Source organism: Arctopsyche grandis, chromosome 5 (assembly GCF_051622035.1).
Source record: "Arctopsyche grandis isolate Sample6627 chromosome 5, ASM5162203v2, whole genome shotgun sequence".
Taxonomy (NCBI): Eukaryota; Metazoa; Arthropoda; class Insecta; order Trichoptera; family Hydropsychidae; genus Arctopsyche; species Arctopsyche grandis.
The window spans coordinates 15199471-15215329 of NC_135359.1; the positions used below are offsets into that span (position 1 = coordinate 15199471).

The window sequence follows — 15859 nt, forward strand, 5'->3', positions numbered from 1 at the left end:
CTTCCTCTCTACTGAATGATTCTCTCATCGAGGTATAATGAGAGAATCATTCTGTATAAAAAAATTGGTTAACCCAGTTAAAAAATTATTATATTTAAAATTTTGCAATCATTTATATTATAAAGACGATGGGAATATTTTAAATTGTTTCGTCACTTAAAACATTTATTTGTATAAAAAAGGTTGGGAACCCCTTTTATTTGAATCAGTCGATATGTTTAATATGTTTGGTTTACAAACATTTATAAAAGTTTTCATAAGTTTTTTGAAATTACCTTCAATTTACGATTTTTTCGATCACGACAAGGGTCAGTTGCGATTCGGCTCACAAGCGGAGTGTTAAATGAATGCAAAATTCTTCGAGATATTTATGAGCATGTCTTACCCAGTGGTACACAATTCACAATAATGAAAAATTAATTTAAATAGCAGTCAAAATCTCGATATCGAATTTTTATATGATCTCAAAACTGCATACATATATTAATTTACTACATTTTACATACATATGAATATATTCAAACACAATCTGCTTTAGGTCATCGACTTTAGTGATTCTTTAATTAATATTATGTATTAGATGTATTATGAGCATTTATAAGGATTGTCAATAGGTTTTTGAGCTCTTTTTCCTATTATGCTGTAGATTAACATTAGAATAATATAATACTACGATTACTAACCAAATTAAATTAAATTTTAAAATAGAAAATGATTAGTAGATCAGTAGCTATTAAAATAGATATAAGATGTTTTGTGAACATAATTTCGTAATAATAAAAATCATTTTAAAAGTGCTTTTTATTAAATAAAAAGAAAAAATTGATTAAATAAAAAATGTTGAAAAATGATAAAAAAATTATTTATTAGTTTATCCATTATTCCAAAATACATTTAAAAATAACTTAACCCATTAAAATTCTTTACATTTTTAAATGCCATTTGTATCCTTAGCATACCAAGGTAACATATTAGTAGTTAAGTAGTACTTTCCACGTACATCAGTGGGAGTCCAATATCCCATATACGTTTTTATGTTGTTTGAACAACTTTTTGATTTGAACGTATTCCAATTATCACATTTGACAGCCAAAAATTTATTATTGTAAACACTTTCAGCAAAAAAATATCCACTTCTTAAATGACTGCATGAAGCTAGGAAGCATCCTGCCATATCCGATCCACCATCGGGGTAAAAATCAACGTGACCTGAAATACATTTGTACGTATGTAATAACGAAACATTAATTCAATAAAATTAAAAAGCATAAAAGAGATTTTTAAACCAATTTGTGTTGAAAGACCAGTAATGTACATATTGGTGTGAATAATATCTACAAAATTAGCATCAGTTGAATCCAACCTCAAATTACTGGGCTCGTAAACGAAACAAGGACCAGCTGGATCTAGACCGGTAATTCGATCCAATTTTACTCCAGTCAACTTTAGGAATGTTTTACCGGCAAACCCAGATGCATGTGCTCCCAAACTATGACCCACCAAATAGAACTTTCTGATACCACCTTATATTACAAACATTCAAATAAAGAATAATTACAGCGATTATAATATCGTATTCAATTTTTTGTATTGTAAATTTACCTGCATATAATTTTGCCAAAAGTCCACCAAGAGCTTCTCCTACAATTTGGGAATTAGTAGAAGTAGTAAAGTAACTGTCTGACATCATAACAGAATGATCAAGTGAAAACACATTGTCTAAACCAGCGTTTTTAACCGATTTGCAAATTTCTAAATATAAGAATTTAAATGGTATCATAGATCCAAAATATCCGTAAATCGCTAAGAAAAAGGGTAAACTTCTGTTGTACTTCGGAGAAGATAATATTGCCGATGCGGCACTGTCGAATGGATATATTATCTGAAAGTAAATATGCTTAATAAGATTTTCATACTTTTCAAAAACGTTGATTTTAAATATGATTTTGATATAAAATATTTTAAATATTAAATATTAAATGTTGATTTTAAATATTTTACCTCTTCATTTCCAACATAATGTGTAAAACTCATTGTTTTTATTTTTGGTTCTGCTGTTAATTTTAATGAATTGTAATCAGCAGAAGTCAGTTGCTTTGCCATAGTACCTTTATATGTATAATGATGAAAATAGCATTATTTCAAAAGAAGAAAAATCCATAAATACAATATTTTAATATCCACTTACAATTGGAAACCATTTTCCTAACAACCGTTTCTTCAAATATACTCAAAATTGACTGTAAAATAAAAGATTCCGTAGCATGATAAAAGATTAATAATAACAATAGAGTTAATCTGAACTGCATTTTCAATTTTATAGCTGCAACAATGAAAATTATAAATAAGAAGCAGTATGTACAAAATAAATAAAATATAATTACATTTAAAAATCCCACTTTACTCAATGATGCGTAAATTCAAATTGAATGTAGTATTTGAAAATATACGGTCTTATATAAACAAAAATCTATTAATTTTTTACTCATAATAGTAAATGTATGTATAAAGTCCTATTGATTGTTTTACAAGTTTTTCAATACATATTTGTTTTTATGTACAGTAAAAAAAAATTTTCATTAGAATAATATAATAATAATAATTTGTATATTTGTATATATGGGACGGACGATCAACCGTCAACCAGTATGGGGAACCAATTTTTTTTTTCATTTTTTTCATATTTTTCATTGTTTTTCAGTTTTTTGTTTTTTTTTTCATTTTTTTCATATTTTTCATATTGTTCATTTTTTTCATATTTTTCATTTTTTTCATATTTTTCATATTTTTCATATTTTTCATATTTTTCATTTTTTTCATATTTTCATTTTTTTCATATTTTTCATTTTTGTGCTACGGGCGCTGGAGGCGTCTGGAGCACTGGGGGCGAAGGCCCCGGGGCGCCGAATGCATTGGGGGCGCTGGGGGCGAAGGCCCCGGGGTGCCGAAGGCATCGAGGGCGCTGGGGGTGCCGGAGGCATTGGTGGCGTTGGGGGTGAAGACCCCGGGGTGCCGGAGGCATCTGGGACGCTGGGGGCAATGAAGGCATCGGGGCGCTGGGGGCGAAGGCCCCGGAACGTCGCAGGCGCCAGGGGCGAAGGCCCCGGGGCGTCGACGATGTACAAAACGTAATTCGTAATCACTTCGTAATTTGTCATTCGTAATTTCTAATTCGTGCATCAATTTCTTTCCGACACCAGTCGATTCAATATCTTTAACTTTATTTTTATTCGAATTTCAATTCCTTTTCGAAAAAACCTGTTGAAATCAACGGGCCCAACACTAGTATCTCTTATAAAAAGGTATCCAAAAAAGTTCTTATAAAATGGTATCAACAAAGCCTCACAGAATTCGCAGAACTCAACAGGCTGTTTATCACTAATTCATATTTCAGGAAAAACACAAACAATAAGTGGACTTGGGAGAGTCCTAAAGGAGACAGAAACGAAATCGATTTCATCCTAACAAATGCCCTGCACTCCGTTAAAGACGTTAGTGTTTTAAGTAGAGTAGATATAGGTAGCGATCACAGATAAGTCCGTGCCAGGATGGCCATTAATATAAATTGCGAACGTAGGAAATTAATAAAAGGATACAGTAACTCCCCAGATTTCACTCAACTAAGGACTAGGAAAAAGGAATTCGAACTTGAACTTGGAAATAAATACGAGAAATTATACCCAGAAGCAGACATCGAGGAATTGAACACTGTAATTAGTTCGGTTCTAACCTCAACAGGTAAGACATCAAGTGGATTCAGGAAACAGATTAAGCTAAGCAAAATTTCAGCGTAAACAAAAAACCTAATTAAGCATAAAAGGAATTTAGATAGGGATAATAATAAGCAAGAATACAATCTAGTAAATAATGAAATTAAAAAAAGAATAGTCAGGGATGTCAGGGATTTTAACAGTAAGCTAATAGAAATTACCATTAAGAATAACCGTAGCCTGAAAAAGTGCAAACAGGATCTTTTCTTAGGCAAAAACCAAATGATCGCAATCAGATCAGAGAGCGGAGTAATAATTAGGAATAGAGAAGAAATCATAGAGAGTTTACACGTTCTATGCAAAACTATACGAGAACGACAACGGTCAATTCCCCGCTCTGGAATCGACACACGGCCAAAGGGTTCCTGCAGTATTGCCTAGCGAAGTAGAGGCCGCGCTAAAAACTGCAAAGAACGGTAAAACCTCAGGGGAAGATAATATTCCCATTGACTTACTAAAATGTGGTGGCTCCCCCCTATTTAATATCTTAGCTAGGCTTTTCAGCAAATGCATCCAGAACCAAGCTATACCAGAAGGATGGAATAACGCAACTATCATCTTAATACACAAAAAAGGTGATAAAAGCGAAATCAAGAACTACCGACCCATTAGTTTACTTTCAGCGGTCTACAAGCTCTTCACGAAGGTTATTACAGAAAGGCTGAAGAATATCCTCGACGAGAACCAACCTATAGAACAGGCAGGGTTTAGGGCAAATTTCAGTACAATGGACCACCTCCAAGTAGTTGGCGAACTAATCGAGCGCGCCAACGAATATCAACGGCCATTGTGCCTAGGTTTCGTCGATTATGAGAAAGCCTTCGACACAGTTAGCCACAATACAGTACTTAACGCTCTACACACACAGGGAGTACCGGAACCCTATGTGCGGCTGTTAGCTGCAATATATAAGAATTCCACAGCTTCGGTCAAAATTTTTTCAGGTACAGATAGATTTAGCATAGGAAAAGGAGTAAGACAAGGAGATACTATCTCGCCCAAGTTATTCAATGCGGTGCTTGAGGGAGTTTTCAGGAACTTGGAATGGGACACAGCCGGAGTAAGCATCAACGGTCGCTTCCTGAGTCACCTACGGTTCGCAGACGATATAGTTTTAATATGTCATGATTCAGCTGACCTACTTAACAGACTAACATAGCTGGACGGGGAAAGTAGAAAAGTAGGATTACAAATTAACGTAAATAAGACCAAACGAATGTTCAATAGTTATTGCATGCCATTAGATGATAAACCAGTAGAAGTAGTAAATAATTATTTATATTTAGGGCAAATAATTGACATGTCTGGTAGTAAAGATGAAAAGATAAAGGGACGTATGAAATTAGGATGGAGTGCATTTGGACGGATGAATGCTGTTTTTAAATCAAAAATGCCACTCTGTCTGAAGAAAAAGATCATTGATCAATGCGTTTTGCCAGTGATGACGTATGAATGTGAAACTTGGACACTAAACGCCAAGATGCTACATAAAATCCAATGCACTCAAAGAAGTGTGGAACGCTGTATGCTTGGCATAACGAGGAAAGACAGAAAGCGGAACACGTGGGGGAGAAGTATGACAAGGGTAGTGGACATGGTGGATAGAGTAAAGAGATTTAAATGGAAATGGGCGGGTCACGTAGCTAGGAGGATGGACGAGAGGTGGACAAAAGAAGTGCTTGAATGGTACCTGAGAGAATGCAAAAGGGTAAAAGGAAGACCGCAAGGAAGATGGGTGAACGAAATTAGGAAAATGTGCGGGGTGCGATGGATGAGTGTTGCGCAAAAAAAGTCGAGTGGAAGCGTGTTGGAGAGGTCTGAGTTTGGTCATCAATATAAATGGAGCGTTATTTCCACTTATATTGATGACCAAACTGAGCAAAATAGCAAAATTTGAAAACTATCAGATTAGAACCCAAACTTCCTCAGACGACAAAATCGATTCTTAACTAAGAAGAAGTTAGTAATAAAAACTTATAGGCGTTTAAACAAATAAAATCTGACATAGCGAGATGGTGGCGAAAAGGGATATAAAGTAAGAAGAGGCTAGTAATGATCAATGTGGACGATCAATGTGAACGAACAATGTGGACGATAGACGTCACCGAGAAATATGGTATATGAAAATAGAAATATGAGTATTTTCAAACGTGACTATTGCGATTATTTTTCACCATCGTAATAGCTGACGTCATTTCTACATATATTGATGACCAAACCGCGCAAAATGGCAAAGTTTGAAAATGATCGGATAAGAACCCAAATTTCTTCTGACTAGAAATCAATCAATCAAGTGAAAGTAAGACGAGTCTAGTAAAAATAGGCATATTTAAAATCTTAAATTATATTAATGAACCAAATAAATGTCGTCATTTATGAAACAATACAATAAATATTTCATTTAAATTAGTAATATTCTTTATTTATTTGCACTGATTTTTATAAAATTATCACTGTAGTTTTATCATTTTTGTCCCACTGTGTAAAATATGCCTAATATTAGACAAAAACACGACAAATAATTTTATCCTTAATGCTCAATTATTTTTTCATCCAAAACTAATAATAATCTTTTGGTTTTTACAAGCTTTTTTATATTTCAGTTTAAAGGCCGTATACATACCTACATATATAATGAATGCAAGGAACACTTCGTTTGTATATTCTCAAATATTACATAGTTGGCAAACGTGTGGAAAACGTGTATTGCTTTTTAATAATTTTGAAATGGCGTACTTCAAATACCTTTGCTTTATTGTCTTATTGTTAGTATTATATCCATCAAAAATTAGATCGATCAATTTTAATACATCTGGACTATCAAGTAATATTCCAAAGCCTTTCGGTGATTGTAAGTATTCATACTATTTTAATTATGTTACCTTAATTAGTATTAAAAAACTAACATATAATACACTGTGAATCAATGTTAATTTTATATCGTCATATTCTTTAGGTACAAACATTAAGAAATTTTTGGGCAATGCTTATGAAGACCAATCAGCCCAAGCTATTGAAAAGCTACCTAAGACTTCCCTAAAATTTTATGTTAACACAAACACGGTAAATAAACTTATTGATTTTAATCATAATATGAAATTTAAAAACATGATAGATTTAAATTCTATATACATATATCAAATACCGGTCTCCGTGACGAGACAGAATGTTAAATTACAGAAAATGCAAATATCGGAAGGCAAAGATCGAAAATTGAAAGATCTTAAATCGAAAGATCAAAAAAAAAATGGTGCATGGTATACGGTACATACTCACATAATTTGCGCGAGCAGGATACAACAGGAACAGGAGGAACATGCTTTTCCTCCCGTATTCTGCGCGCGCACATTAATACTTTCGATTTAAGATCTTCCGATTTTCGATCTTTGCCTTCCGATGTTTGCGTTTTCTGTAATTTAACATTCTGTCTCGTCACGTAGACCGGTATTTGATATATATAGAAAGTCACAAAAAAATCGATATTGAACTGTACAGACACATTCACACATACCGGCAGCATTATGAAATGCTAATAGCTGTGACACCGTCACAAATTTGACCGCAAATGTATGAAAACTTACACAAGACAAAAGTTCTGCTTCCGAATGTCGGATTTTGTTAAAAAAAAAATTATCACTATCAGTACCCAATAAATATCAAAAAGATTAAAATAATTTAAAAGGTCAAAATAAAATAATGAAATATTGTAAAAAAAAATTTCATTAAATTGATACAAGAATTATACTTGAATTTTTTTGTGAAGAGCGCACATGTTTAAGGGGTCGAAAAAATAGTGGAAGGAAAATCAAAAAAATGGTATTATCATGTTTAAGTATGAAATTTATTATAAATTTCAAATAAAAAAATCCACAATGGATATGTAAGTAAACGCAATAAATAAATTAAAAGTTGTTAAAATGTCCTATATAATAAATACATACTCGTTTTTAATGATGGTAATCCAAATTCTGTAATCGTAATTTTAATTAATTTTAGTACGTGTATCCATTGAATACTGCCGCATCGGATTATAATTCATCCTCTGAATACAAATCATTTTTAAAAACAGTTATAATATTCCACGGCTATATGGGAGATTCTACAGGGTCATATATGATGAGTTTGGTAAATGCAGTTAAGGCTGCTGGGAATGCGAACGTATTGCAGTATGAACATAGTATTTATACGAGAGATAATTATTTGATGGCTACGACGAATGCTCAATATGCTGGAGAAGCTTTAGGAAAAGTGTTAGCCGAAATGTATACAAGTGAGTGCAATTCTCAGAAAAAATAAAGTTTCTTATTATCAAATCCATTAAAAATATAAATATATTTCAGTTGGTGTCCGAAATTTCCACTTGATTGGTCTTAGTATAGGCGCACAAGTAGCTGCTTTCACAGGAAAAGCATTTTTTAAACTAACCGGAATTAAAATTAATCAAATCACGGGGCTCGATCCATCAGGACCGTGTTATCAAAATGAAACCCCGGATCAAACTTTGACAAAAGCCGATGCAAATTTTGTTGATGTCATACATACAGACATGGGCGGATTTGCAGTTTCGGGTTCGTTGGGTAAGTGCTTGTAAAGTATCATTATACATATGTATTCTTTTATGAAAATTTTCTTACTGTGGCTCATATTCTAGGTCACGTGGACTTTTTCCCCAACGGTGGAAAGATTAGCATGCCGGGTTGTTTTTATATTAACCTTTGCAATCATGTGCAATCTATCATCTACTATACCGAGAGTGCGAATATTAGTAAATATGGATTTAAATCAGTAATGTGCACTGATTACGTATCATTTATAACTAGAAGATGTACTTCAAACACCCAAGTATCAATGGGTTATTGGTTGGCAAATAGTGTGCCACACGGCGACTACTATTTGAAAACTAATTTTTTCACTAATTATGCATTAGGGGATGCAGGAATTGTGTAATTTTTTATCATGGAAAAATTAGTAATAAATAGTAGTTTTTATTATGAATTTTTATCATAATATAACATTTAAATACAATGACTAATGGAATGAACCAGAAATGAAAAATGTTTGTTTACGAAACTAACTGTACATTACATATTTGAACAAAAATGGATCGTGTTACACACAGTAGGCATAAAAAACCAATTAAGATAGGATGCGAATTGTGTTACTTAAATTTAGTAATATTATCAATTTAACCGCTTAAGTGTAGCGAGCTGCTACAATTTACATTACAATTAACGATTTGAGTCCTAACCATTTGGAAGCAGTTTTAATAAATTATTAATTCATAGTGCAAATGAACAAGAGATTAAGTTTGATTGATTTTTTGAAAAAAATAAAATACAGTGAGATTTTCGTTAAATTGCATTTAATTGAAGTAAAAAAAAAAAAAAATCCATTTAATTTTCAGTATGTCATTTTCTGGTTAATTCAAAGTAACAAAACTATTTAAGCCATATCAAATGAATGCATTTGCTTTTTCTACGAATCACATGTTTACAGTTTTGCTACAAGTTTTTCTGAAATTGTACCCATTTTTAATAATATTTGTTATATAATTTTAAATAAAGTGATCATAATGAAAAATGGAAGTTTTAATATAATTTTGTGTATGTTTGTTGGTTTTATTCAAACTATTAAATTAAAAAATACATCGCGATTCATAAAGCAAAGTTTTGCTCAAGGAACTTTGGGTGATTGTATGTATTAATTTGTATATTTTTACACTTTTAATTATATATATATATATATATATATAAATATATATATATATATATATATATATATATATATATATATATATATATATATATATATATATATATATATATATATATATATATATATATATAAATATATATATACGTATATATATATATATATATATATATATATATATATATATATATATATATATATATATATATATATATATATATATATGTATATATATATATATATATATATATATATATATATATATATATATATATATATATACATATATATATATATATATATATATATATATATATATATATATATATATATATATATATATATATATATATATATATATATATATATATATATATATATATATATATATATATATATATATATATACATATATATATATATATATATATATATATATATATATATATATATATATATATATATATATATACGTATATATATATATATATATATATATATATATATATATATCTATATATATATATATATATATCATCATCATCATCATCATCATCATTTACAGCCATTCGCCATCCACTGCTGGATGAAGGCCTCTCCAACACGCTTCCACTCGTCTCTGTTTTGCGCAACACTCATCCATCTCATTCCGCACATTTTCTTAATTTCGTTCACCCATCTTCCTTGCGGTCTTCCTTTTACTCTTTTGCCTTCTCTCGGGTACCATTCAAGCACTTCTTTTGTCCACCTTTCGTCCATCCTCCTAGCTACGTGACCCGCCCATTGCCATTTCAATCTCTTCACTCTATCCACTATGTCCACTACCCTTGTCATATTTCTCACCCACGTGTTCCGCTTCCTGTCTTTCCTCGTTATGCCAAGCATACAGCGTTCCATACTTCTTTGAGTGCATTGGATTTTATTTTGCATCTTGGCGTTCAGTGTCCAAGTTTCACATCCATACGTCATCACTGGCAAAACGCATTGATCAAAGATCCTTTTCTTCAGGCAGAGTGGCATTTTTGATTTAAAAACAGCATTCATCCGTCCAAATGCACTCCACCCTAATTTCATACGTCTCTTTATCTCTTCATTTTTACTACCAGACATGTCAATTATTTGACCTAAATATAAATAATTATTTACTACTTCTACTGGTTTATCATCTAAGGGGATGCTATCAGGCATGCAATAACTATTGAACATTAGTTTAGTCTTATCTACGTTAATTTTTAATCCTACTTTTCTACTTTCCCTGTCCAGCTGTGTTAGTCTGATGAGTAGGTCAGCTGAATCACGAGCAACTAGAACTATATCGTCTGCGAACCGAAGGTGACTCAAAAAGCGACCATTGATGCTTACTCCGGCTGTATCCCAATCCAATTTCCTGAAAACTCCCTCAAGCACCGCATTGAATAACTTGGGCGAGATTGTATCTCCTTGTCTTACTCCTTTTCCTATGCTAAATCTATCTGTACCTGAAAAAATTTTAACCGAAGCTGTGGCATTCTTATATATTGCAGCTAACAGTCCCACATAGGGTTCCGGCACTCCCTGTGTTTTTAGAGCGTTAAGTACTGCATTATGACTAACTGTATCGAAGGCTTTCTCATAATCGACGAAACCTAGGCACAATGGCCGTTGATATTCGTTGGCGCGCTCGATTAGTTCGCCAACTACTTGGAGGTGGTCCATTGTGCTGAAATTTGCCCTAAGCCCTGCCTGCTCTATAGGTTGGTTCTCGTCGAGGATATTCTTCAGCCTTTCTGTAATAACCTTCGTGAAGAGCTTGTAGACCGCTGAAAGTAGACTAATGGGTCGGTAGTTCTTGATATCGCTTTTGTCGCCTTTTTTGTGTATTAAAATGATAGTTGCGTTATTCCATCCTTCTGGTATAGCTTAGTTCTGGATGCATTTGCTGAAAAGCCTAGCTAAGATATTAATTAGGGGGGGGCCGCCACATTTTAGTAAGTCAATGGGAATATTATCTTCCCCTGGGGTTTTACCGTTCTTTGCAGTTTTTAGCGCGGCCTCTACTTCGCTAGGCAATACTGCAGGAACCCTTTGGCCGTGTGTCGATTCCAGAGCGGGGAATTGGCCGTTGTCGTTCTCGTATAGTTTTGCATAGAACGTGTAAACTCTGTCTATGATTTCTTCTCTATTCCTAATTATTACTCCGCTCTCTGATCTGATTGCGATCATTTGGTTTTTGCCTAAGAAAAGATCCTGTTTGCACTTTTTCAGGCTACGGTTATTCTTAATGGTATTTTCTATTAGCTTGCTGTTAAAATCCCTGACATCCCTGACTATTCTCTTTTTAATTTCCTTATTTACTAGATTGTATTCTTGCTTATTATTATCCCTATCTAAATTCCTTTTATGCTTAATTAGGTTTTTTGTTTCCGCTGAAATTTTGCTTAATTTAATCTGTTTCCTGAATCCACCTAATTTCTTACCTGTTGAGGTTAGAACCGAACTAATTACAGTGTTCAATTCCTCTATGTCTGCTTCTGGGTTTAATTTCCCGTATCGATTTCCAAGTTCGAGTTCGAATTCCTTTTTCCTAGACCTTAGTTGAGCGAAATCTGGAGAGTTACTGCATCCTTTTATTAATTTCCTACGTTCGCAATTTATATTAATGGCCATCTTGCCACGGACTAATCTGTGATCGCTACCTATATCTACTTTACTTAAAACACTAACGTCTTTAACGGAGTGCAGGGCATTTGTTAGGATGAAATCGATCTCGTTTCTGTCTCCTTTAGGACTCTCCCAAGTCCACTTATTGTTGGTGTTTTTCCTGAAAAATGAATTAGTGATAAAGAGCCTGTTGTGTTCTGCGAATTCTATGAGGCGATCGCCTCTGTCGTTTCTTTGGCCGGTACCAAAATTGCCTACTGCTCTTTCAGTATTTGCCTTTTGTCCTATTTTTGCGTTAAAGTCGCCCATGATTATTTTAAAGTGGTGACGGCTATTATCGTATGCGTCCTGTATTTTTTCGTAGAAGTCTTCTATTTCCTCGTCTGGGTGGCTAGATGTGGGGGCGTACACTTGGAAGATTTGACAAGTGTACCTGCTCGAGATTCTTAATACTATATAGCATATACGTTCCGATATGTCGCTTATTTCTATAATATTTCTTTCTATTCTCTTATTGATAAGAAACCCTACTCCTCCTATTCTACCATTTGGTAGCCCTCTCCAGTAGAGACAGTTACCACTTTTTAGGATTATTTGGTTTTGCTGTTTTCGTCTTACTTCACTAAGTCCTATTATATCCCATTTGATATTTTCTAATTCATTCTCTAATGCAAGCACACTTCCTTCACTCGATAACGTTCTTACATTGTACGTGGCTAAATACAGGTTTCTATTAGCTAAGCTATCATCCATCGTCACTCTTACCTTGTTGGAGGTTTGGATATTATTTTTCTCGCATTTATCCAAGATGTGTTGAGAAAAAGGCGGTACTTGAGAGAGATTTCCATTCAAGGAGTGAGTTCTTACCGCCATAGACTCTTCTCTGTGGTCAGCTTTGTCAGATAGTCATCCTAGGTATCACTTGGATCACTTATGAGTTATTACATGCCATTTAACAGGGTTACTTTGTAAGTGAAAGTAGTTAGTTATGATAATAATAGATTAGCAATTGTTATACTACTTTTTTACAGATCTTTATCGTGAGACGCCTCTTTGGAGACAACGGATTTATATATGTGAGTGCGGTTTGCAATTTAATATTTTAATAATAAATTTAGTAAAGAAGATAAAATTACACGAATTACTTTAATATAAATTAAATATGAAAAAGAACTATTAGACAGTTGGGAAACACCGTTTCTGTTTGCTATTATTCTATTAAGTAAAGTTCGTTAAAATTTTTTGTCTGAAAGCAATTATGTGGAAGATTTATTGCTTCTGTGGGACCGAATTTTGACTGACGAGCAGGGACCCTTATTTTTTTTTGTATTCAGGTAGGGAGATGTATCTCGTTCGTATACGCTTTTGTAACTGACACAAAATTAACACAAAATTTTTCGCAATCACTGATATTAAAAAACGCTGTTAACGGCCGATCATCTGTTTATTTTTACACTTAAATTATACTAGGATGCAATTAGTAAAATAAGTGATTAGATGGTTAAGTTTTTAGATTAAATTTCGTGCAATAGCCGGGTTTAAGCGAGTAATAGCGGGAAGAACGCAGAAGCACGTCTTCCCCGCATGACACGACAGACCGAACTCCATATATATATATATATATATATATATATATATATATATATATATATATATATATATATATATATATATATATATATATATATATATATATATATATATATATATATATATATATATATATATATATATATATATATATATATATATATATATATATATATATATATATATATATATATATATATATATATATATATATATAGTTAATTGGATGTGTGGTGAATTTTAAACCGGTAAAATTGTGACCAAAAACTTCGTATTAGTAGAGCACAAATTTGTGTTGTGTGCGCTGCATCATTGAACGCTGCATCATGTGCGTCATTGTATACAACGATATAGTGGTCACAAACTTTTTTCAATGTGTTTTCAAATAATTTTGTAATGAAATAATTAGAAGGATTTGAATTTAATAATATATTTATTGAATTCAGTTCCAGCTTAGGGCTTGAACTGAATACTATTAAATGTGCCATTATGAGTTATGGACGTGCGAATTTGCTCTATTGTCACGGATATTCCATTGGATCCGCATTGTTGAAGCGTGTGGAATCTATGGTCGACTTGGGTATCACTTTTGATCCTCAATTCACCTTTCACAACCACATTAACACAGTCGCTGACGTATCCTTTCGTCGACTTGGATTTGTCTTGAGATATGCTAGGTTATTCCCCAACCCCATGTCTTCTCGCTTGCTTTTCAACTCGCTTGTTAGAAGTAAGCTAGAGTATAATGCGATTGTGTGGAATCCGCATGAAGCAAACTACTCTCTTATTATCGTATTATCTTATTATCGTAAGCATTTCTTCGTTTTCTATATAAGAAAGAATTTGGGTATTAACCATATCTCTATCCTACTCCTTTCCTTTTGGGAATGCTTGGGTATAATTCCCTTGAACTTCGGAGAAACTTCTCGTTAATTCGTTTCGTTCTCCAGCTACTGCGTGGTAATACGCCATGCCCGTTGTTGCTGGAACAATTGGGACTTTATGTACCTAATAATTATGTGCGTGGTAGATATCATAATTTAATGGTTGTACCTGCTGCTCGCACAGTTCTTTTTCGAATGGCTCCTATACCAAGAGCTATTCGACTTCTCAATGAAATCGTTGCTGCCGTCCTTGAATGCGATATTTTCCATCTCGGTGAGCGTAGATTATCGGATATTATTTTAACATATTTATCTGGTAACCTGCACTCATCATTACTTTCTTAATTTGAATGTGATGTATGAGTGGAATCTTAATCTACTCTCTTCCATTTGGGCCTCGCTGTGATTTTATTTTTTATTCATATTTTGTTTTATTTGGTTTACTTTTTCTTTCTCCTTTGTACATTTTTATGTACTATTTTAATTTTGTTCAATGTAAACAAAGAATGGGGATGAATGGATTTTATTTGATTTTTACACTTTATTTTTTTTTTTCTTCTGATGTATTATTTTCCTTTTGTTACTTTTTTATTATTATTTTTTTTATATATATATATATAGGATCCGGATGTGAAGGATTCCAAGTGAAATGCAGATTAAGTCAGAACTATTTATTATAACATATCGTCCGGCCTGTTCTCCAACAAGTGACCATAACAACACGCATCTGGTCTCTCCCATGCATACCACACACATACTTTATCCCTAGCAGTTTGACCAACCACACATACGGCTCGGCTCGTTTAAAAATCATTCCTACATTCGGTCATTCCTGACTGTCATTCGCCCTCGGATGACATTCTTCGTCTTTTATATTTTTACAGCATTTCATCTCATATTATTTTACATTTCATCTTCCACTCTATACAATGTATCATCTTACATTATTTTTAAAAATTTCCTGTATCATCCTCAACAATGTTTAATCTTCCATTCCATAAAATCATCTTATATTCTTCTAAACATGCTTTCAATTGTCACAATTACAATTTACATCACAATTACAATCATCATCACAACTACATTTCAATACACGTATACATCAATCATTTTACAATTTACATAACAATTAAAATTATAACAAATTAATCGTTACACATTTCACTACAAATCAATTTTTACATTTCAACACAATTCAATCTTCAATAAAGTTACACATAAATCATCACAATTACAATTTAAAATTATTTCAAGCAATACAAA

The 15859-nt window shown here is 32.6% G+C and overlaps 2 protein-coding genes across 2 annotated transcripts; one reads left to right on the forward strand and one right to left on the reverse strand.

The window, feature by feature from the left end:
- Positions 1 to 847: 847 nt before the first annotated feature.
- On the reverse strand, positions 848 to 3694 carry LOC143912340 (pancreatic lipase-related protein 2-like). Its single transcript, XM_077431623.1, has 8 exons — positions 3681 to 3694; positions 2287 to 2323; positions 2189 to 2240; positions 2002 to 2108; positions 1822 to 1882; positions 1603 to 1752; positions 1287 to 1523; positions 848 to 1209 (listed from the first exon to the last, which is right to left on the reverse strand). The coding sequence occupies exons 1-8, from the start codon at positions 3692 to 3694 to the stop codon at positions 932 to 934; spliced, it is 936 nt and encodes a 311-aa protein (XP_077287749.1). The 3' UTR covers positions 848 to 931.
- Positions 3695 to 5070: 1376 nt separating this feature from the next.
- On the forward strand, positions 5071 to 8717 carry LOC143912341 (pancreatic triacylglycerol lipase-like). Its single transcript, XM_077431624.1, has 5 exons — positions 5071 to 5122; positions 6727 to 6833; positions 7767 to 8040; positions 8111 to 8347; positions 8422 to 8717. The coding sequence occupies exons 1-5, from the start codon at positions 5071 to 5073 to the stop codon at positions 8715 to 8717; spliced, it is 966 nt and encodes a 321-aa protein (XP_077287750.1).
- The last annotated feature ends 7142 nt before the right edge of the window (positions 8718 to 15859 follow it).